Source organism: Pseudonaja textilis, chromosome 8, assembly GCF_049901715.1.
Source record: "Pseudonaja textilis isolate UNSWEBS1 chromosome 8, rPseTex1.2, whole genome shotgun sequence".
NCBI classification, from domain to species: domain Eukaryota; kingdom Metazoa; phylum Chordata; class Lepidosauria; order Squamata; family Elapidae; genus Pseudonaja; species Pseudonaja textilis.
This window is the reverse complement of record NC_141997.1, coordinates 8,302,184-8,323,550: the sequence shown is the minus strand read 5'-3', so window position 1 is coordinate 8,323,550 and position 21,367 is coordinate 8,302,184. Positions and strand designations below refer to the sequence as shown.

The 21,367-nt window shown below is 38.4% G+C and overlaps 1 protein-coding gene across 9 annotated transcripts in view; it reads right to left on the bottom strand.

The window, feature by feature from the left end:
• Window positions 1-21,367, bottom strand: part of MAP3K15 (mitogen-activated protein kinase kinase kinase 15) — an 87,136-nt gene that overhangs the window by 38,895 nt on the left and 26,874 nt on the right. For all 9 annotated transcript variants that reach the window (XR_015744531.1, XM_087938231.1, XM_026714180.2 and 6 more), the window contains 9 exons: window positions 18,319-18,425; window positions 12,888-13,058; window positions 11,221-11,333; window positions 10,684-10,843; window positions 9,955-10,105; window positions 9,051-9,158; window positions 7,768-7,817; window positions 2,260-2,355; window positions 1,541-1,628 (listed from right to left, as the gene is read on the bottom strand). Coding sequence is in view for 8 of the 9 variants with exons in the window: in XM_087938231.1 (XP_087794357.1) it covers window positions 1,541-1,628; window positions 2,260-2,355; window positions 7,768-7,817; window positions 9,051-9,158; window positions 9,955-10,105; window positions 10,684-10,843; window positions 11,221-11,333; window positions 12,888-13,058; window positions 18,319-18,425 (1,044 nt within the window). In the remaining variant the exon portion in view is untranslated. The remainder of the gene's footprint in view (window positions 1-1,540; window positions 1,629-2,259; window positions 2,356-7,767; window positions 7,818-9,050; window positions 9,159-9,954; window positions 10,106-10,683; window positions 10,844-11,220; window positions 11,334-12,887; window positions 13,059-18,318; window positions 18,426-21,367) is intronic.

Here is a 21,367-nt window from a genome sequence, read left to right as displayed (position 1 = left end):
TTGCGCTTCTGCTGGGATGGCAAGCCCAGTGGAGCCGGTTCCGGAGCCACAGAGTGCACCAGCTGAGGGGCTGGAATATATCAGCTCCCACTCAGAAAGGGCAGCGAGCAAGTGATGGCTGACTGTTTTCAGTACCAACCGCTCCATCCCTTGCATTGCCTCGCGGCAGCAGCACCTCCACCCCATCCCCTGTGTCGCTTCACCATACTTCCTGTGGGATGAGCGTTCTGTCTACCGCCCTACCGCTGGAGACCCCTGGATTCCCTCCCCAACAGTGCTCGGTCCATACAAGTTAATGCCAAGGATTTGTGAATTAATGAACAAAAGTTTATACTTCTTTATGCCATACTTTAGGCTTTCACATATAAAACAATTAACAAGTTATGAAATACTAGTTTTAAAAAAAGGGTCAAAAGTAAACCAACAAGGATCTGTTTATACCACAACTGACTTAGTCCATGTAGCCAGAACTCTATATTCTGGCAGACAAGATCTTTATAAATTTCCTATAAATTTCCTATAATATGCTCAAATATCATTTTATCTGGAATTGCTTTAAAAAATCCCTTTTGTCATCCATTTTCAGCTCTTGTTGTCCTTAATAAATCTTATTTAGATAGTTTGTTATTTAGCAATCTTAGTATCCCAGAGTTCAAATCATCAATGCAAAATGCGAAAGGGCAGTTCAATGCCTCCTAAGAGACAATCTAAAAAAGGATTTCCCATCCTTGGCAATTTTAACAGGCCTGGACTTCAACTCTCAGAATTTCCCAACCAACCATGCTGGCTGGGAAATTCTGGGAATTGAAGTCCAGGCTTCTTAAAGTTGCCAAGACAGGCAACTCTGACCTAAAGCACTACAGAATTAAATATTACCCTGTTTTTAGAAGTTACATATCGGACAGTTTTATCATCTTTTCTACAAAAGATAGAAGAAATCAGGAAATCAAGTATAAGGCAATTTGGGAAGCACAGATCTGAGGCTTTGAATCAAACTGGTTTCCTATATTCTTTCGTTTTGGATAAAGAGATTTAGGTATGCGAGCACTGAATAATACATAATTAGGTCTGCTGTAACTATTATTTCAAATCTATATAAATATTAAGCATATCAATCATTTAAACTTTCAAATCTGAAGGATCTTTACTCAAGTTTTGATATCAAATTATCAGCTTGTTTTCTATTATTAAAATCATGGGATCAATTTTTCAGGGAAAAAAGCTTAACTATTGAGGCTGATGAACTTTGTAAAAATATATAGATTATTAAGGATGATGCAAAATATATAATGTTTTGTTAAAGAGAAACTACAACTTTATTTTATAAGAAAGTCATTAATCTATAACTTTTTCCTGTCACATTGCAGGCACAATATTTTATTTATAAAGAAAAAATCTTATTTAATGTATAAAGGCAAGTACAGATTGACTCCTCTTTATTTGAAAGGCTATTTATTTCTTACATTAATATTCCTTGTATACATAATAGAAACAAACAGAATTACAGACCTGTTTCTTTATCTCAGTAATTGCAACTTACTTCTAATATATCACCATCAATCTCTCCTTCAAGTTCCAGGGTATTTCCTACAGCATCAATGAAGATCTCCTTAACCAAAGCACAGAATCTGAAAGCAATATACACCTCACAATCAAAGGCAAAAAAGTATTGGTTTTGCCTGCTCAACCAAAATTATACATTTTATGTATAACTCATACAAAGAAAATCAACATGTCTTACAAATTTCCTTACATAATACTAAGACAAGCATGATTTTGAATCCCCTAAAATGTTTTTACATCAAAATTACTCCATAATTTAAAATGTACTTAATAAATATTGTGCTTGTTATTTTAAATCAGAAAAGGTCCAAATAACGTTGTTTTCTAAGACAGAATCAAATAATAGTACTTCACGTAAATACTATCATCAACATTCTTTAAAATCTTTCATTAAAGCTAGAACATTGAAATGAAATAGAAATATAGAATGTTATGAATATTTTTCCTTACAATTAGAAAAAAAGCATTAAAAAACATGCCACCCATAATATATCAATTAATGGTTATATATTTTCATCACTTTTTTCACTGTTCATATTTATTGAAATTGATGTAGAATAAATAATGCAAAAGAAGACAAAACCTATTTGTTTTATTCCTTCTCATGCTGGTTCTGTATCAAAGTTTGTAACTTTTGTATGAATTATTTTGATCACTGGTAAAAGCAAAGCAAAGCAAAACAAACAATCCTCTTACCTACTACACTGACACTCTGTAGAAAAATAGATTTGAAAGTCATCAGAGTTGTCGTGGACATAGAGGAAACAGCATCGTTCATCAAATTTAGATATGCTGCAAATATCCAATGAAAATAAAGTTATGCTGGCGCAAGGAGATTGGATAAAGAAACAAATGTCTTCCAGATATAATATTTCATGATTTTGAAAAGCTTACTTTTAATGTTTTATACAAAGAATAACTTCCATGCCAGAGCTATCAGGTTTAAAAGTAATAATAAAGTTCCTTTCAAAAAGCATAAATATACAGATGGAACAATGAAAGCCATGAAAGATTTCTCAGCAGAACAGTGGGAAGGTAGACCTCAACTTACAATTCCAATTGAGCCTAAAATTTCTGTTGCTAAGTTAAATGAATTTTGCTAAATTTTATGACTTTTTTGCATCAGTTGTTAAGTGAATGACTGCAATTGTTAAGTTAATAACGTGATTATTAAATGAATCTGGCTTCTCCATTGACTTTGTTTCTCCGAAGTTGTAAAAAGTGATTACATAATCCTGGGACACTGCAACCATCATAAATATGAGTTAGTTGCCAAGTATCTGAATTTTGATCATGTGACCATGGAGATGCTGCAATGGTTGTAAGTGTGAAAAATGGTCATGCCAATTTTTTCAGTGCTCTTCAGTCATTATATGAACTGTTGTAAGTTGACGATTATCCATACATGATTTTAAAAGAAACTATTCTATTTAAATGTTGTAAAATTCACATTTCTAATTGATTGCAAAAAATTATTTTGATGCTTTTACTTTGTTAGGTTACATTGTTGCTATGCTAGTCATCTTCACCTAAACGTTAGGACATTTTCAGGTTCATGCTAGCAAAGCACATTTAAGTTATCTGGGTAGAGGTTTGGTTATTCCTGAGAAAGTGGACAGGTTCCTTGGGATGTTGAGTCCTGCCATTTGTAAGTTAAATAAAGAAAGGAGGCAGTTCACCTGTCGAGTAGTGAAAAAAGTAATACTTCCTGAAAAGCTCATCACTGGACCTGTGGTACTAGAAATTTTTTATCCAATCTTTAACCTTCCCTTTCTGGATAAGGCTGCTAGGAGGAGTATGGCTGAAGCTCCAAAGGAGAAAGCAGATTATTTGGCTCCTTGGCTCATGGATTTCAGACACAATATAGCACTGAGTTCTTATTCCATCTTGAGCCAGTCACTTTCAGCCCTAGAAAACAGGCAATGGCAAACCACTTCTGAAAAACCTTGCAAAGAAAACTGCGGGGATTTGTCCAAGCAATGTTCAAGAATCACACATGGTTGAACAGAAGAAAAAAATAATTTTGTTCAGAGATCATCAGTTATTGGTCATGTTTACCAGGATTCCAGGTAATATCTGAGAATCAGAATAAACACATTTTGTATGCCAGTTGTGCTCAATACCTTAGTCATCTGTCAACTGGACTACTGCAATACAATTTATCTGGGACTGTCCTTGGAAAGTATTAATGTGCAGATTTGGGTGCACCACAGTACTCCTATGTAATATTATTGCTATGTGAGTGGAACTGGTTCCCAATAGGTTCAGGTGCAAATCAAGTTGCTGGTTGTTATCCTTAAAGCTCTACATGGCATGCAGACAGATTATGTTACAGATGCCTCAAAGCCAGCAGGCACGCCCCTGACGTAAAATTTGACAGAGACCCCCAACAACTGGGATTCTTCCAGGCCCTCATTCTCACCTACATGTCAGAATACAGCCATGAGATTCCCACCAAAGGACCACAGCCAGATGGAGGATGATCCTCCATAACACAGACGCCCTTGAACTTAGAAACTTCAATTGATTCATGACAGCATTCCAATGGTGGTTTGAAGATCCCCTAGCCGATTGTAAAGCCAGAGTTCATATAAAGACAGTGTGGCAGGGACGCAGACCAATAGCTGAATACACAGAGGAATTCCTTGACCTGGCATGCCACTTCAACTGGCCAGAAGACATCCTCATAAGCTGTTTCAAAGATGGGCTCAATGATGACCTGTACAATGCTTGCGTCAAGAGGGGGGACCCAGCCTACCTCCATGACTGATGCATGCTGGCCGAAGAAGTGGAAATTGACCAGACCTGAAATAAGTACCACTCAGCCAAGACTTGGAATAAACAGGAGAGAAATGACCAAGGTTCAAGCCCAGCTGGCAACATCCACCACCTGCTTCAAATGCAGCACTAAGCTGCAGAGTGCTGTGCCAACTGCATGGCAAAGGAGATGGACCAGAGTCAAGGAAGCTGCCACCTCACAGGAGAGAAACATCACTGAAAGGAGGTCAGAGAGTTTACCCCCGTACCCAAGAGGGAAGTGGGAACTCTGACCCCACCAGATGACAACCAGGGGCTAACTAATACTGACTCCAACAATGACCCCTTGGTAAGTGATCCAATTGCCCCCGTGACTTTCCCCATAGAACTCTACCACCCGGGATCAGAACAAAAAGCAACCCTGAGGGCCCTTCTAGATTCGGGCTGCACCAGATGACTAATGAATTCAGCACTGGTGGAGAAGCAGGGCATTTGGCTAACAAGACTAAAAATCCCAATCATATTGTATCAGTTAGATGGCTCAGTCGGAGAGGCACTCCTGCAGCCTTTGCCACTGAACCGATAGAGATGCAGATGGGAATCCATTCTGAAACCCTGAGCTTCATAGTAGTGCCAGGAATGGAAAGACCCCTCATTCTGGGACTAGCCTGGTTTAAAATATGGAATCCATATGTGAATTGGCGGAAGGGGCTGTTGGAATTCAAGATGAGTGGCCAGCCCCCAAAAGAGAAGTGACCAGTAGTGATGCCCTCCCTGCCCTATGAGCTCAGAGCAGTCATGCAAGGGGAAGCCCATCATCCCCAAAGAGTACAGAGATCTGAGGAATGTTTTTAGTGAAAAAGGGTCAGACGAGCTCCCTCCTCACCAACCCACAGACTGTGCTATTGAAATTGTACCGGAGGATAAGCTACCAAAACCAAAGTTATACTCAATGATCCCTAGGGAATTAGGAGAACTCCACTCATTCATTGACAGAAACTTAGCCCGAGATTTCATCCAACTGGCTCAACCCTGAGTGGCAGTCCTAGTCCTGTTCAGGGAGAAAAAAGATGGATCTCTTTGTCTTTGTGTAGACCAAGGATGTCAAACTCAAGGCCCACAAGCTGGATCTGGCCCATGAGATGCTTAGATATGGCCCATGCAGCTGCCCTGAAAACAGCGAAGGACTGGCCCACGGTACCTCTGCCAGCAAAAACAGAGCTTGGGAAGGCTGAATGTGGCCCTCCCAACCTCCATTTTTGCTGGCAGAGGACTGCAGGAGGATCCCCCCAGCCCTGCCCGGGCCACCACAGGTGCACCAAAAATGAGTGATGTCGAGCTGGTTATGCCCCCCCCGCCATGCCCTCTGAGGTCAAAAACAACCCTGATGCAACCTTCAATTAAATCGAATTTTACACCCCTGATGTAGACTCTTGTGGTCTGAACACAGTGTGCATGGAAAATGTGTACTCTCTCCCTCTGATGAAGGACATGTTGGCACTTGACTAAGCTGGATTTGTGAGAGGCATATTACTGCATCAGGATCAGAGAAGGGGATGAATGGAAGACCACTTTTAATTGCCCACTTGGTCATTTACAATTTAAGATGCTCCCCTTTGGATTTGAACTGCGGGGCACCTGCAGTTTTCATGCCATTAATAAATGAAGTGCTACATGAATATTTATATAAAGGGATTGCTGGTCTATTTAGATAACATTTTAATCTACACTTAAATGAAAGCAGAGCATGTGAAGCTGGTCAGAGCCATCCTCAAAAACTTTTGTGCCGCTAAACTTTATGCCAAGCTTTCCAAGTGTGAGTTCCACTAAGATAAGATAGATTACTTGGAATACAGAATCTCCATGAGGGAATTGAAATGGACCCAGGAAAACTCCTAGCGGTGCTACAGTGGACTCTGCCTTGCATGAGGAAGCAGCTGCAGAGCTTCCTAGGGTTTGCAAACTTTTGCTGTCAATTCATCTCATTTGCTCAGATAGCCCTCCCCATCGTGAATTTTTTAAAAACAAAAGGGGGAGATAAACCTAATCCTGAAAGCCGTTAAAAGTGATCAATGGAATATCAAGCTATAGTTGAAAAACTTAAACGGCTTTTTGCAGCTGAACTGGTATTAAAGCACACAACAGACCTGGAGAAAACTTTTGTCATTCAGGCCGACACCACTGATGTTGCAGTAGAGGCAGTACTCCTGCAAGAGAATGAGAAAGGCAGCTGCAGCTGTGCACCTATACTTCAAAAGAAACTATCTGAAACCGAACACCACTGGGCCATATGGGGAAAAAGAGGCTTATGCTGTGTGATGGGCACTCCTCTCCTGGAGACATTTCTTGGAAGGGAGCAAAATCCCTTTCCGAGTGTGGCCTCATCACAAAAACCTAGAGGCGCTAAAAATCCTTTGGAAGCGTTCTCCCAAACAAGCATGGTGGGCCCAATACTTCCAGTGATTCAACTTCACATTGCGCTACATGCCAGTGGGGGAAAACTTCCTAGCTGATGACCTGTCGTGGATGCCACAATATAATTGTTCCAAAGCAGAAATAATGAAACCATTGCTCCCAACATGTCAACTAGCAGCCCAAGTAACCACCAGGGCTCAGTATGAAGAAAAATTGCCAGTTAGCAATGACGTGGCTGCAGCCTTCAAAAAAGCACTGACAATGAGTGGTTTCAAGGACTGTTCTACCCAGGATGGACTGGGTCGAAGGGAAACTGTATGTGCCAACCAGCCAGAAACTCTTAATTATGCAGACTTGCCATGACTTGAAGATGGAGGGCTACTTTGGATTCATAAAGACCCTTGTACTTAATCAAGAGACAGTTCTGGTGGCCCTCTCTCAAAAAAGACATCAAGATCTGTTTCAAGTTGCCCTATTTGTGCCTCAGCTAAACAGCTGATCCTTACAATGCTATACTAACAAAACTGCCTTTAAAGACAGATATTCAAAGAATGTTATAGCAATCTAATTTATGCTAGTTCTTAAGTTCTATTATCCTGGCCAGATTTATAATGATTCTTATTTCACGTAGCATACTGATGAGATTTTGAAATTTAAAAATGTGAAGTAAAAGAATTGGGAATACAATATTAATTCACAGCCATAACTTATGAGTTTTGGTTCACTATCTGCAAGTCTTTTAGGATTCCTCTTTTAGAATATTTATACAATATTCTTCATTAAAGTTGTCTGTCTCTACTGTATGCGTGACTATAACTTTAAGAAAAAGTATTATCAAACTTTCAGAACACCAAGTCACTTGGCTAAAGACAGCAGAAAAGATTATGAAATACCATTTTTAATAGTTCAAACTGTACTGTTTATATCTGAAACATACTTTCTCAATCTTATTTCAATTAAAACTATGTGCTCCAGGTTTTTGTGTTTATAATGTAAACAAATATAAGATAATCCATTTAAAAGCAGACTGACCTTATTCCTCTAATAGAAGAAGCTGTAAAATTCCATTCATGAATTCGTTTCTGCAAAGAAATAAAATCAGAGTTTTGAAGCAAGACTGCAAATAATTTACTGCGTGGGCCCAGCCTGTAGAGTATTTGCAGTTTTGCCTTAGGCTGCTTAAGATAGCAAGGTGAAGTAATACACACCATTGTGCCTTATCACAAGTTCACAGGTACCTCCACCCTGTGGTTACTCAAATGGGATCAGAGTGATGTTACAGTAGGGGACCTACAGAATAATACAGTAGAATAACAGCTGGATGGGATCTTGTACTCCAATCTCCTGCTCAGGAAATCTGCTCTCCCACTGCTCAGCAAACCCTATATCGTTTCAGACAAATAGTTGTCCAATCTCTTCTTTAAAACGTTCAATGTGGCAGCATTCACAACTTCTGGAGGCAAGTTGTTCCTCTGATTAATTGTTCTAACTGTCAGGGAATTTTTCCTTAGTTCTAGGTTGCTTTTCTCCTTGATTAGTTTCAATCCATTGCTTCTTGTCCTGCCTTCAGGTGCTTTGGAGAATAGCTTGATTCCCTCTACTTTGTGGTAACCCCTGAGATATTGGAACACTGCTATCATGTCATCCCTATTCCTTCTTTTCATTAAACAAGACATACCCAATTCCAGCAAATGTTCTTTATATGTTTAGTCTCCAGTCCACTAATCATCTTTGCTGCTCTTGGATCCAGTCCAAACAATCTCTCCAGAAACATAACGTAATACTGAATAATACCTAGAGATGCAAAATACAATTTGCATTGTATTCCTATCATTTCCTCAGTGAAGGACATCCACAGGCGTTTCCAAGTTATGATATAAATGGATTGGAAATCAAAATTCCTTAAAGCTGAGAAACTGAAAAGTATCCACAGTTTATAAAGAGTAAAATTGTTTAAACTCTATAAACCAATTCAAATTCTTTTACAGAAATCTGCAATTAGAAAGTGAAACCACTGCAATAAATCTAATTTTGTATACTACTATGAATTCTGCGAAACTGAGATCTTGGGGAGTTCTAAATCTTAAAAATTGTGCCTAAAGAGCCTTACAATAAACTAAACAGGAATACTTAATAGTAGTTAATGCTGGACACTTTCTGTTTGCAACCTTGTTTTTCTTCTGAAGAATTAGGCATAAAGTGTACTTTTTAAAACATCTTTATGAAACAGGCATTAGGAGCTCTTAAAAGAATAACAAGAATGTTTTCAAATAAATCATGTCCAAAGCATTAAGAAAATGCCCACCCAATCTTACCATTTCTGCAGGTGATACATGCCAAAGGGAAACTGTCCTATCATCAGTTTCATTATTGATTGAAACATATGCAGGCTGGTATATCTTGGTTGGCTCTATCACTAATACCTAAATAAAGAAAACTTGTTGTACGAAGCATGTACTCAAACAGATATCTAGCCATCATTCAATTTCAAAAAGAGGAACAGAAATTTTGCGTTATAATCCTAAGCCTAATTATTACAGACCAAAAAACACAATGCATTTAGGTGCTTTTGAATAAATTTGAGTAAGACAACTTTTTGTTATTTCAGTGGAAAAGACTTGCTTTAGTTCATATCATTTCTTGTACTAACTGCATTTTATTAGGTGTATATGGATGAATATATTACAGTTCAATCAAGCAATTCTCAAACTGGTAACCAATAGCAAAACATTAATATAAAACACTCTTAATGAAAAAAAATGAAATGTAGCTCCTTGAAATTGCACCATTCAATTCATGACAGATCTCTGAGAAGACTGAGGAAACCAAGAATAAGAGAAGTTCAGTGATAGATTATTTCCTAAAGGTACAAAGCATGGAAACATGGAAAGGAAATCTTTCAAAGAACATCACATTAACTGGCTTCCGAGAAGTCTACTTGAGAACTACAACCTTTTTCAATACGTTTTACTTTGACTAGCATTAACTTTGAAATCCATGTGAATAAACTATTTTTGAGTTTGCCAGCTATGTGGGACTTGACATCCCATCTGGGAATATATGGCTTTTTGAAAAACCAATATGGTGACTGTCTTAATGAGAATGCTATTCTATCAGCTTGTTCAATAGACGATAATTTTTTTGTTGCTTCCAACTCAGTATCAATATAGTTATATGATTCACAACAAATTATACACAAATTATACCCTAGAGTCTTACTGGGAATCTTAATCCATTTGTTTTTTCTTGGGTTGCCTCAAAAATTATATCCAACCAGAAGTTCAGTCTTTCTTGCCTCAGAGAATGTTCTATGGTCAGTTTCTTGAAATGCTGAATTAATGTGAGATTTTGTACCAAGGATTTTAAATACCTGAAACACATAGATATAATTAATAAACAAAGTGTCCCACAGGTCCTTTTAAATCAATGTTGAAAACATATTTTTATAGGAATCATGTGTTTAAATAGATGGATAATAAAAACAACCTTCCAAAGTCTATTTTTTATAAAACATACTTTCCAATGAATTACTGCTAATTCTTACCTAGTTAGTCTGCTTTAAAAACAGAAAATGATTTTTTTATTTAAAATTTGCAGCCAAATTATCATGTGAATATTTTGGCAAAACAAAAAGCAAAAAAGACAATATAGCTCTATTGGTTCATGAGAAAAAAACTCTCCAAATCCACAACTAGTTGATACTATTAGTAAGACTAATCAAACCATAATAAATAGTTATGCAAACGTTTATGTTTTTCCAAATTTCTCATCAAGCAAAGTATCAAAACAAAGCAAAAGTGTTGGTGTGTATACAGGAATTTGGAAAAACAAATTTCTGCAAAGATTCAAGTCATCACAGATTGACCATCATGACTTACAATAAAGAAAAAACTCAACAAAACCTAGTAAATGTGAGCTACAATTACAAAAAATAGTGATAATACGTACCAAATGGGTGGTTTCAATTTGAAAAGTCTCTCTGCTGCTTGGACAGCTTTACCAATGTCACTGGCCAACATGGTTACAGTGAAAAACTGTCCAACATCCCAGTAATTGTTCATTTTTTCCAGATTCCCTTTTCTTCCCAATAAACTATTTAACCGTACTCCTTGACAAACATATAAAAAAGACAATGCTGCAAATGAATACAAGAATCCTATTCCAAAACCTAAGAGAGGGTGATGTGTTTCTAATTATAAGGATTATAATCTCAAAATTTAACTGGAAGGAAAAATTGTAGAGATGAACTCATATTTATATCTACAGAATTTAAAGCTAGAAATTCAACCATACTGTTGGCAATTGCTGTTAACACAGTAGCTGAGAAGCATTGGGTGTTTATGGCCATTCATATACCTGGATAAATAAGTAGAAGGAAACATCATGTGATTGGAATCATGAAGGGAAGCGGGGGGGGAAAGGTGGATCCAGCTTATGAAATTAACTGACTAACACCACCATACATATTTTCCTTTATTCATTTACCTATTTTCCTCAGTTCCATGGAAGTTTCAAATTGCTGCCCTGAAACAATCAGCAAGACTGCAAGGTTAATTCCAGAATACAGAGTTGACTGGAGCTCAAACCCTTTACGATACCTGCAGAAGCAAAATTTAATCAAATGGGCAACACAAAAGAAATAAGTTATCAAATCTCAATATATCTCGTGTTAGATATTACAGAACAGATTCCATCTCTCTTCCCCCTCTTTCCCCCTTCAGGAAAGATAAGAACACAGACTTTAGTCATCTAATATAAGACAAAGAAAAGATGTATATAATTTTCAAATTGTATCAAACTATTTAAACAGATCTGCTTTAAAGGTAATTCTTTTACATTATTATATAATATAATAATGCAGTATGTTTTTCAACTGATTATACATTTTATTTAATTAATGGAATAAACAGTTTTACTGATGAAGATGCTGTCACAGAGAACAACCATCATAAGATATTCCAAAGTTAAAGTTCCAACATTCTATATAATTCCCTAAGTCCTATTCATATGTATGGCAATGTAATATCTTTTTTTAAAAAAAAATTCTTCTAGCTTCATTTTCCGCCCAGGCTTTTCGATTTTATTTCAATGGATCTAGTTTAGAACTGAGCTGACTGGGCTATTAAGTTCAGAAGCACTTAACAATGCTGCTTTGTAGTGTTGTTTTAAGAAAATATTAAGTATGAGATTTCAGTGTGTTGGAACTAATTGAGAAAAAGGAAAATTAAGATCATTGAGAAGTTGAAGAACGTATCTTAGAAACACAGATTAAACATTTTGTTAGTTAACACAAAGCCAGTTAAACAGAAGGGGAATTGACAGATTTTTTTTTTTAAATGGAGAAAGAGAATAAAGAGAAAAAAATATTGTATTTCAGAATCATAATTAAAGTTTCCTTAGACTTAATGGGAAGTTTTTCCATCATACAATGGAGAATTTTATGCTTAGGATGTGATGATGTGTACCAGTTTAAATTACTTCAAAAGCTATGTATGATAATAACTCAAAAATTCAGTTTCTGATAATCAAACAATCCTAGGTTGCCTTTGCTTGTTCTTGGAAGCTGTCCTGTAATATCTGATTGGCCACTGCTAATAAGAAAACAAGCAGCTTTCATTAAATTCAGAGGGCCTTCCTTATGGTTTTATATGCATATATTTTCTTATTCACTTTTTATAATGATAGGATACTACAGGTAGTCCTCGACTTACGACCACAATTGACCCCAAAATTTATGTTGTTAAGCGAGACATTTGTTAAGTGAGTTTTGCTCCATTTTATGACTTTTTTGCCAAATTTGTAAGTGAATCAGTGCAGTTCTTCAGTTAGTAACAGAGTTATTAAGTGAATCTGGGCTTCCCCATTGACTTTGCTTGTCAGAAGATCACAAATAGTAATCACATGACCTCAGGACACTTCATCCATCATAAATGTGAGCCAGTTGCCAAGTGTCCAAATTTCAATCATATGGTCATAAGTGTGAAAAATGGTCATGTCACTTTTTTCAGTGCCACTGTAACTTTGAATGGTCACTAAATTAAGTATTGTAAATTGAGAACTATCTGTAATTGGTACTGAATAATGAAATTCACTAGTAGAATACTCTCCTTTTCTATTTTTATAGTGGTACTGAACCATTCAATACCTCTTACCATTCAATGGCTTTGTCTCGGCTACTGTTGTCTTTATAGTCTGAATCAAGGAACATATCTTTATAAATTCTCCCACATAGGCAAAACATATCGGGTGCTGGATGATCACATGTCTGTAAGACCTGGAGCATCACTTTCAGTGCCTTTTCCCGGTCACCCATGATATTCCTTCTAAAATTCAGGCAAAAACATGGTTTAATTACACACATACACAACCCACATAGTTTTTGTTCCCAACAATGTGTTTATATTACCCCAAAACTGCACTTTATACAGACTTCTGCAGCAGAACGAATAAGGATTCTTGTCACACTCTAAAGATATTTATTATATATGTAAATAACATTCAACTCAGTCACATCTTTCTATTACTAACAGTTTATGCAATAATAAATTTGATGGACTTAAAGTGTCCTTGTTCTTCTACACCAGGTGTCTGAAACCTTAAACAGTCCAAGAGCCATTTGGACCCGTTTCCCACAGAAAACACTGGGAGCCACAAAACCTGGATGGGCATGGCCAACTCGACATCACTCACTCTCATCAGTCACAGTTTCTTTCTCCTGTCTTTCTCTCTCTCCTCTCTCCATAACATCTCTCTTTCTCCCTCTCTGTCTCTTTCAACATGTGACAAAGAAGTTTCATTAGTACAACTTTTTCAGGATCCAAACTGAAATAAGTGTTACTGTACAATATACTGTACAAAATTTCCCTGTTTTCATCAAGATAATGCAGCCATATAAAGAAGAAAAAATGCAACTGGCAAACACTCTGCAGTTTAAAAGATAAAAAATATTGTTAATGTATAATAGAAAGAAAGTTGCACATTGCCAGATTTATAAATAATTTAAGTATGCAGTAAAGTCAGTACACCAACTTCATGGTTTAAGGGATTCTGTAAAAGTAATAAATAGCTCGTCTATTAGTTTACCAATTAATACTATTCATAACATGCATTGCATCTTTAAACAGCAAGCACACTTTCAGTTGTTAGCTCATTGTTAAAGAATATGATAAAATTGAGGCATGAGTCAGGTCAGGATTTTATGAGATTTTCCAAATTCTCCCTCTTTTCTGCAAGATATAAAATGTAACTTTTTAGAACAAAGATTGAAATGGTATCAGGATTAGGTAAAAGAAGAGAAGTAACAATATTCTCTAAATTTTAGAATCAACAAAAAGCTGGAAAAGTCCAAGGAATGAAGCAGAAGATATTTGTTTAATATCTGTAAAAAATTTGTTTAATATCTGTAAAAAATATGTAATCAAGACTAGCAACTTTATTCGTTCTGCTACTTATTTCTCTGTATACATTTAATAACTATTTGTTACACCATTACAACCACGGATTACTGAATATTTCTTGAGAAAAGAAGCTACAATGTTGTCTTTTAGACTTTCCCACTTAGCAACTCAAAGGGTGTCCGAGTAAGTGACTGCAACACCCTGGACAGGACTGGACGCCAAAGATTGGTTGCACCCTTAAGGAATCTGCGCGGTGTAGGATTGTGCATTAGGGAAACCAACTTCTCATAAGACAGAACTGAAGACAAGGCCACTAGTTGCCAGAGAAGTATATTAGCTGAGAGCCCTTTGTCAAGACCATCCTGGAGAAACTCCAAGATGTTTGCAATCAATACAGCCGTAGGATTAAGTCCTAACTTAGAGCAGACCACCGCTGGTAACAGGGGAAGGGGAGGAAAAGTGTACATGAGGCTTGGAGGCCACCAGCTCCATAGGGCATTGGTCCCCTCCACCCCTGGGGTGATGAACCTGGTGAAGAATCTGGGCAGTCTGGTATTGCTTGGGTGAGCAAACAAGTCCACAACAGGCTGGCCAAACCTCCTTGTCATCTCCTGGAAGAGAGAGAGATGAATACTCCACTCCATATGGTTTATTCTGGCCCTGCTGAGCCAGTCTGCCTGCACATTGTCTATTCTGGAGATGTGCTCTACCCGAATAGACAGGAGATGGTTCTCTGCCCGGTGGCCCAGACATTCCATCATGAGGGACCTGGACCATGTCCCCCCCTTGTCAATTTATGTGTGCCTTCATGGCTACATTGTCTGTCATAAGTAGGACATGAGCTCTTTCCACCAACTGTTTGAAGCTCCTGAGGGCCAAACGAACCGTCCTCAACTCCAACCAGTTGATGTTCCTTCCCTGTTCTGGCCCTGACCACTGACCTTGCACTCTCCATCCAGAAAGGCTGCCATCGGTCATGATGACGAGCCTGATGGGCTCCTTGAATAGGTGACCATTGCAGATCTCCTGCAATTGCCACCACCGGAATGACTTTGTCACTGACCTGGGAACCCTGACCTTGAACAAGGAATGACTCCTGCCTTCCTTTTGATAAGGCAGGAGGAGCCCTGCAGCATCCTGGAGTACAGACGTGCCCAAGGAACTATAGAAATGCAGGACACCATCTTCCCCAGGAGCTGCAAGAGGAGGGCGAAAAGGACAGTCCCTTCTCTCTGAATCCTGCCTGCCAGGGCTTGCAAACTTGCCTACCATTCCTGGGAGAGAAAAACTTTGCATGAGACAGTGTCAATAGTAGCCCCCAGATAAACTAAACAGTTGGTGGGGGAGAAATGACTTTTCTTGATATTTATGGAGAACCCATGAGCCTGTAAGACTGAGATTGTAGTCTGAAGGTCCTTCTGGACTGTGCTCTCCAAGGGTGACTGGATTAAAATGTCATCCAGGTAGCACTGCACATGTATTGGGATGGCACGTAAATATACTGCTAAGGCTGCCAACACCTTCGTAAAGACCCGCGGGGCTGATGAAAGCCCAAAGGGCATGGCCCTGTCCTGGTAATGTTGCCCGGTGTAGTAGAAACGAAGGAAGCACTGGTGCAGTTGACAAACCCAGATATGAAGGTAGGCCTCAGTCAAGTCAATAAGTGTGAGGAAGTCACCCACCCGAATGCTCTCCAGAATTGTCTGGAGTGACTGCATTTTAAAACACTTGTAAATTAGGTGCTTATTGAGTCTCTTTAGATCTAGAATCGCTCTCCAACCTCCTGAGGCCTTTGGAATAATGAAGAGACTGGAATAAAATCCCCAAATAGCTTATCCCCTCGAACCAGGGCAGAAGCATGTTTTCACTTGTTTTAAAGAAACATTCAATGAAGCTACATAGCTTTATTTCAAGATTCCTATCTTGCAATTTAAAAAATTAGGAATAAAAAAAATGTGTAGTATTATAAGTAAGGATTAGAAAAGCAAGGGATGATATTTCACTCAGCTGTGCAGACACCAAAAGGGTGCTCCTTAAAAGATGCAAAGGTTAAATGAAACAGTGAGCTTCTGCAGGAGATGGGAAAACCGAGGCAAGGAAAATTAATTGGTTTATTTATTGATTTAAAAAGTTTAGATGGCGGCTTATTCCCTCATAGTGACTCTCAGTGGCTTACAAGCAAATAATAACGCAATACAGAATATAAATAATAATAATCTCCCACTCACCTCCCAGTGACAACATACAGTCAAATGAGCCATTTGATAGGTTCAATCCCACTCTGAGTTCCCCAGGCCCACTGGCGAAATCAAGTCTTTGGTGTCTTACAAAAGTTTGTCAAAGCAGCTATCAATGGATCAACATGATATTTTTAAAAGTGTAGCTGCTAATTTGCAGAGAACATAACAGCCCAGAACAAAATGGCTGCAAAGCATAATGACCACCTGCTGGAGGGAAGGGGGCACAATAGGGAATCATATTTGGGGCTCTCACAAAGATTAGAAAGAAGAGAAGAAGTATTTTGAGTAGCCTAGAAGAGGAAAAATATAGTTGAAGCAGAGCAAAACTTCAAAACATGAGCTACGGATGCATATGTGATCAGCTGCGAATTGATGGAGAATGATGACATCCATTCCTGCACCCAAGATATGGTAGTTGGCCAGACTGATAATAGAAGCGAAGAATATAGATAAGCATAAGCAATTTCACCAAAAATAGTTGCTTGTAGAAGATACTGCCCAAGGTGCCACAATATTTTGCAAATTAATGGCACTCATGATTCAGCAAGGAACTGACACAGTTAGAGAACAAGTGATCAGTGTTTACCAATAACGAATATTTTGAGTAGATTGACAATAGTTTCCAAGACCCCTATCACTACAATAATTTGCTTTAAATAAGTGGCTTAAGTAGTTGAAATGGCAAAGCCCTCAAAGATATGTCTTACTCCATAGTTATTTTAAGCACCTTTTTTGGTAGCAAGTTATGGTTTTCTTCTATCCTGAGCATAAGAAGTACTAAGCACAGAAAATCTCGGAAGAAAGCCAGTGTAATCTTCAAAAAGACCAAATAGCATGGCTTTGCTTCTGGTCTAAAAATTTGAATCCCACCCCTGATACTGTACATACATTAAAAAAGAAATACATACATATAAAGAGACAGTTTGATGTAGTGGCTAAGGTGATGAATTAGAAACCAAGAAACCATGAATTCTGATCCTCTCTTAGGCATGAAAACCAGTTAGGTAATTTTGAATCAATTGCGTGTTCCCTCAGCCCATCTTATGTAACTGGGTTATTATGGGCAGTTGTGCCATCCTGTATTGTGCAATATAAAGGTGGGATATAGATACAATATTTATTTGTTTGTTTGTTTGTTTGGAGTTTCATGGCCACCCATCTCAGCAAGTGACTCTGGATAGCGTGCATCACAAATATGTAAATAAAACAAAATAATATCAATATTCAGAAATATTGAATTATTTGAAGTACCTCAACATCTCACAACCTGACTTTCAAGAAACTATGGAAAATAACTGCAACAATGTCCTTAAATAGTCATTGGTAGTATTAAAGAATAAAAAGAAATTTGCATTACTGCTGAGAAATGTATTCAATAGCATAATGTATGCAAATCTATTTTACTATTAGTTCTAAGCAATTTGTTCATGACAGTATATTATCTTATACACTTGAAATTTATGTCTCCTAAACCAATCCCCAATCTAATAGTGTCCAAGCACTGTTTTCAAAGTAGAATTAGTGAAAGTTTATGACAAATGGCTGGAAATATATATATCAAAAATGCCAGTTAAACTGAATAAAATTGGGTCAGAAAATGATTTTGTTTTTAATATAAAATTATGGTATGAAAATTAAAAATTAACTAATTGGGAGGATGTTATTAGTTATTAACAAATATCTTGTGAAGTGATTATATCTTTCTGAAAACAACATCACTTTTCACAAAATACAGTCACATCATTTGCATAATGGCATAATTGTATAAATGGCAGCAGAATTTGGTCTATTATGTGCAAGTCCATTGTACTGAGGTCCAGTAAATTTGAAATTTCACTCTATGAAACTTTAACAATAAAGCTATTTTTAAGATATCCATGGTAGTTCACTAATTGCATAAAATATCTATCAAACATTAGAATAAAATATATAAAATGTTAGCTTACCTATTCAGTGCAAAGGCATAGTGAAATTTGATATTGTGCTGATCTGCCAAATCACAAGTTGGGAGCATTTCCAATGTCTCCACTAGTTTCACCATAGCATCATAATCCTAGCAGTAGCAAAGGATAATAAAATATTTATAAACAAAATTCATGCATCAAACATTTATCCTTTTTCTACTTTGCAAATATGGCTATGACCAACACTCCTAAAATATTTTTTAAAGTCAAGTTTTTCACTTATTTATATATAAGCATTTTGAATACAGTGTATTGTCCAGGTTAAGGTCTTTCCTCCCACTCCCAAGAGAGAACTCTAGCCCAGGACAGCTGACAGCCTTGTCCCTATGAGAGCGAAGGTGAGGCCAAGGATGACCCAGAGGTAAGTGAGGCCATCCACCCCTTCACCATCCCCCAAAGACTCGTGCCAAAATTCAGGAACCAGGGGGCTGTGGATACCTTAATACAGGGGTCACCCAACCTTTTGAACCTCAGGCACCACCAAACTCATAATTTTAAATCCCAGGGATCACTAATCGGTTCAGTGGGCATGGCCTAATTTGTGGGTGTGGCTTGGTGACATGTGACTGGCTGGGCATGGCTTGTACGCAAATATAAATATTTATATAAATATTGATTTTTTTATAAAAAAAGAGCAACTTTTACCCAAAATCAGGCAAAGCAGGCAGGTAGATTAAGTTGCTCACAGAATCACAGATTCATTCAGAGATCTAGCTATCTGCATTTGGTTAGCTCAGTCTGTCACATAAAATTTGTTTGCAAGCAAACTCACAAAATTAACTCACAACACACCATGTATGTAAATATTGATTTTTTTTATAAAACAAAGAGCAACTTTTACCCAAAACCAGGCAAAGCAGGCAGGCAGATTGAGTTGCTCACAGAATCATTCAGTGATCTATCTATCCGCCATTGGCTAGCTCAGTATATCACATAAAATTTGCTTGCCATGAGTCTGCACTGAATAATAGAACCTTCAGCCCTAAGGGAGGTTTGGCTGTGCTTAAAAGCAGAGACGAAGATCTAAAGACTAGCTAGAAAGCAAGAAATCCAACCATTTCCTGCTTCCTAGCTAATCTAAATCTCCTGGCACAGCAGAACAGCCGATGGTCATGAAAAAAAAAGGAAAAATAGCAACTTAGCAGGCAAGTTTGCCAGGTAAGGAGAGTGGGCAGGGAGGGTTCCCATGGGCCACATGGGCAGTGCAGCCTTGTGTTTCTGTGCAGCACAGATTAATTGTTTGGGGGGTAAGATTTTTCTGTGGCCTACCAAAATTTTCTCGCGGACCACCAGTTGGCAACCACTGCCTTAATAGAGCCAGGCTGTACCCGCTGCCTAATCAGTTTGTAGACAGTTCTAAAACTGGGAATCAAAGCTAAAAAGTTACCCCGTTCCATGAGGTTTGAGCAGGTCAACAGTTCACCGATAGGGAAAGCCCCACTACGCTCCTTACCAAACCAATAATAATAGAGATGGGTCAGTTCTGGGAAATCATCCGTTTTGTAGTGGCAGAAAAAATGACAGAGGCCATAATTCTGGGTGGGAAAGGGAGGGAAGAAAGATGAGGCTAGGGGTATGTCCCCTCCTTCTTCCTAGCAGACCTGAAGAGGGCACTGTCCAGAACCTGAGTGACACTAAGTGAGGCAAGCAGCTGAAGACTGCATTAGAGAGCCACCAGCCCCCCGCCAAATCCCCAGGGAATAACAGGACCTAGCAGAAGTTTTTAGTGAGCAGAATGTGATATACTACCCCTCACCAGCCTACTGACTGCACCATCAAGATCCTGCCCAGTGCTAAACTGTCCAAGCCAAAGCTATACTCTATGACCCTATGACTCTATGAAATGAAAGAACTAAGGGAATACATCAATAAGAACCTGGCCAGAGGATTCATATAGCTGGCAAAGTCATGTTTGCACCAGTATTGTTTAAAGAAAAGATGGAATAATATTATGCGTAGACTTTAGGGGGATTAATGTCATATGCGTGGAAAATGTGTACCCACTTCCCCTAATGAATGACATGCTGGCCCACTTGGCAAAAGGAAAAATATTTACCAAATTAGATCTGCAAGAGACATACTACTGGGTGTGGATTAAAGAGGGGGATGAGTGGAAAACAGCATTCAACTGCCCGCTAGGACCTCCAGGCAGTCCCTGCTATGTTCATGCAATTGATCAATGAAGTACTACACAAGCACCTGTACATGGGGGTCCTTGTGTACTTAGATGAAATTCTCATTTTTGCTGAGACCATGGAGGAGCACATTAAATTGGTTCGTGAGGTGCTTAAGAAGCTCCTAGCAACGAACCTGTATGCCAAACTGTCCAAGTGCAAATTCCACAAGACCAGACTATACTATCTAGGATACCTAGTGTCCAGTGAGGGGATTGAAATGGACCCAGGGAAAGTCAAGGCCATCCTGGATTAGCAACCCCCTCGAACCCACAAGTAACTCCAAACCTTTCTTGAGTTCGCAACCAACAGTGTATCCCCTCTTTTGCTGAGATTGCCCTCCCCATCACTGAACTACTAAGAACAGGAGAGGGAGGGGTTAACCCTGACTAAGTCAGCTCCTACAATGGACACTCAAATGCCAAGCAGTTTTTGAGACCCTCAAAAGACTCTTTGCCGAAGAGCTGAAATTTAAGCACCTGGACCTAGAACAGCTGTTCATCATCCCAGCAGATGTCAGTGACATGGCAGTGGCCACAGTTCTCCTTCAAAAAAATGTGGAGGAGGACTTGTAGTCATGTGCATACACCTCCCGCATGCTCACTGAGACTGAAAGGAGATGGGGCAGTATGGGAGAAGGAAGCTTACGCAGAATGCTGGGCATTGCTTACATGGCAACACTTCCTTGAATGAGGCACAATGCCTTTGGAAGTATGGACTGATCATAAAAATCTGGAGGCACTTAGGACCCCATGGAAACTGTTGCCTAAGCAAGTCTGGTGGGCACAATACTTCAATTATTTACACTTCACATTGAAGTACATTCCAGGAGGAAAAAAATCTTTTAGCTGATGCAC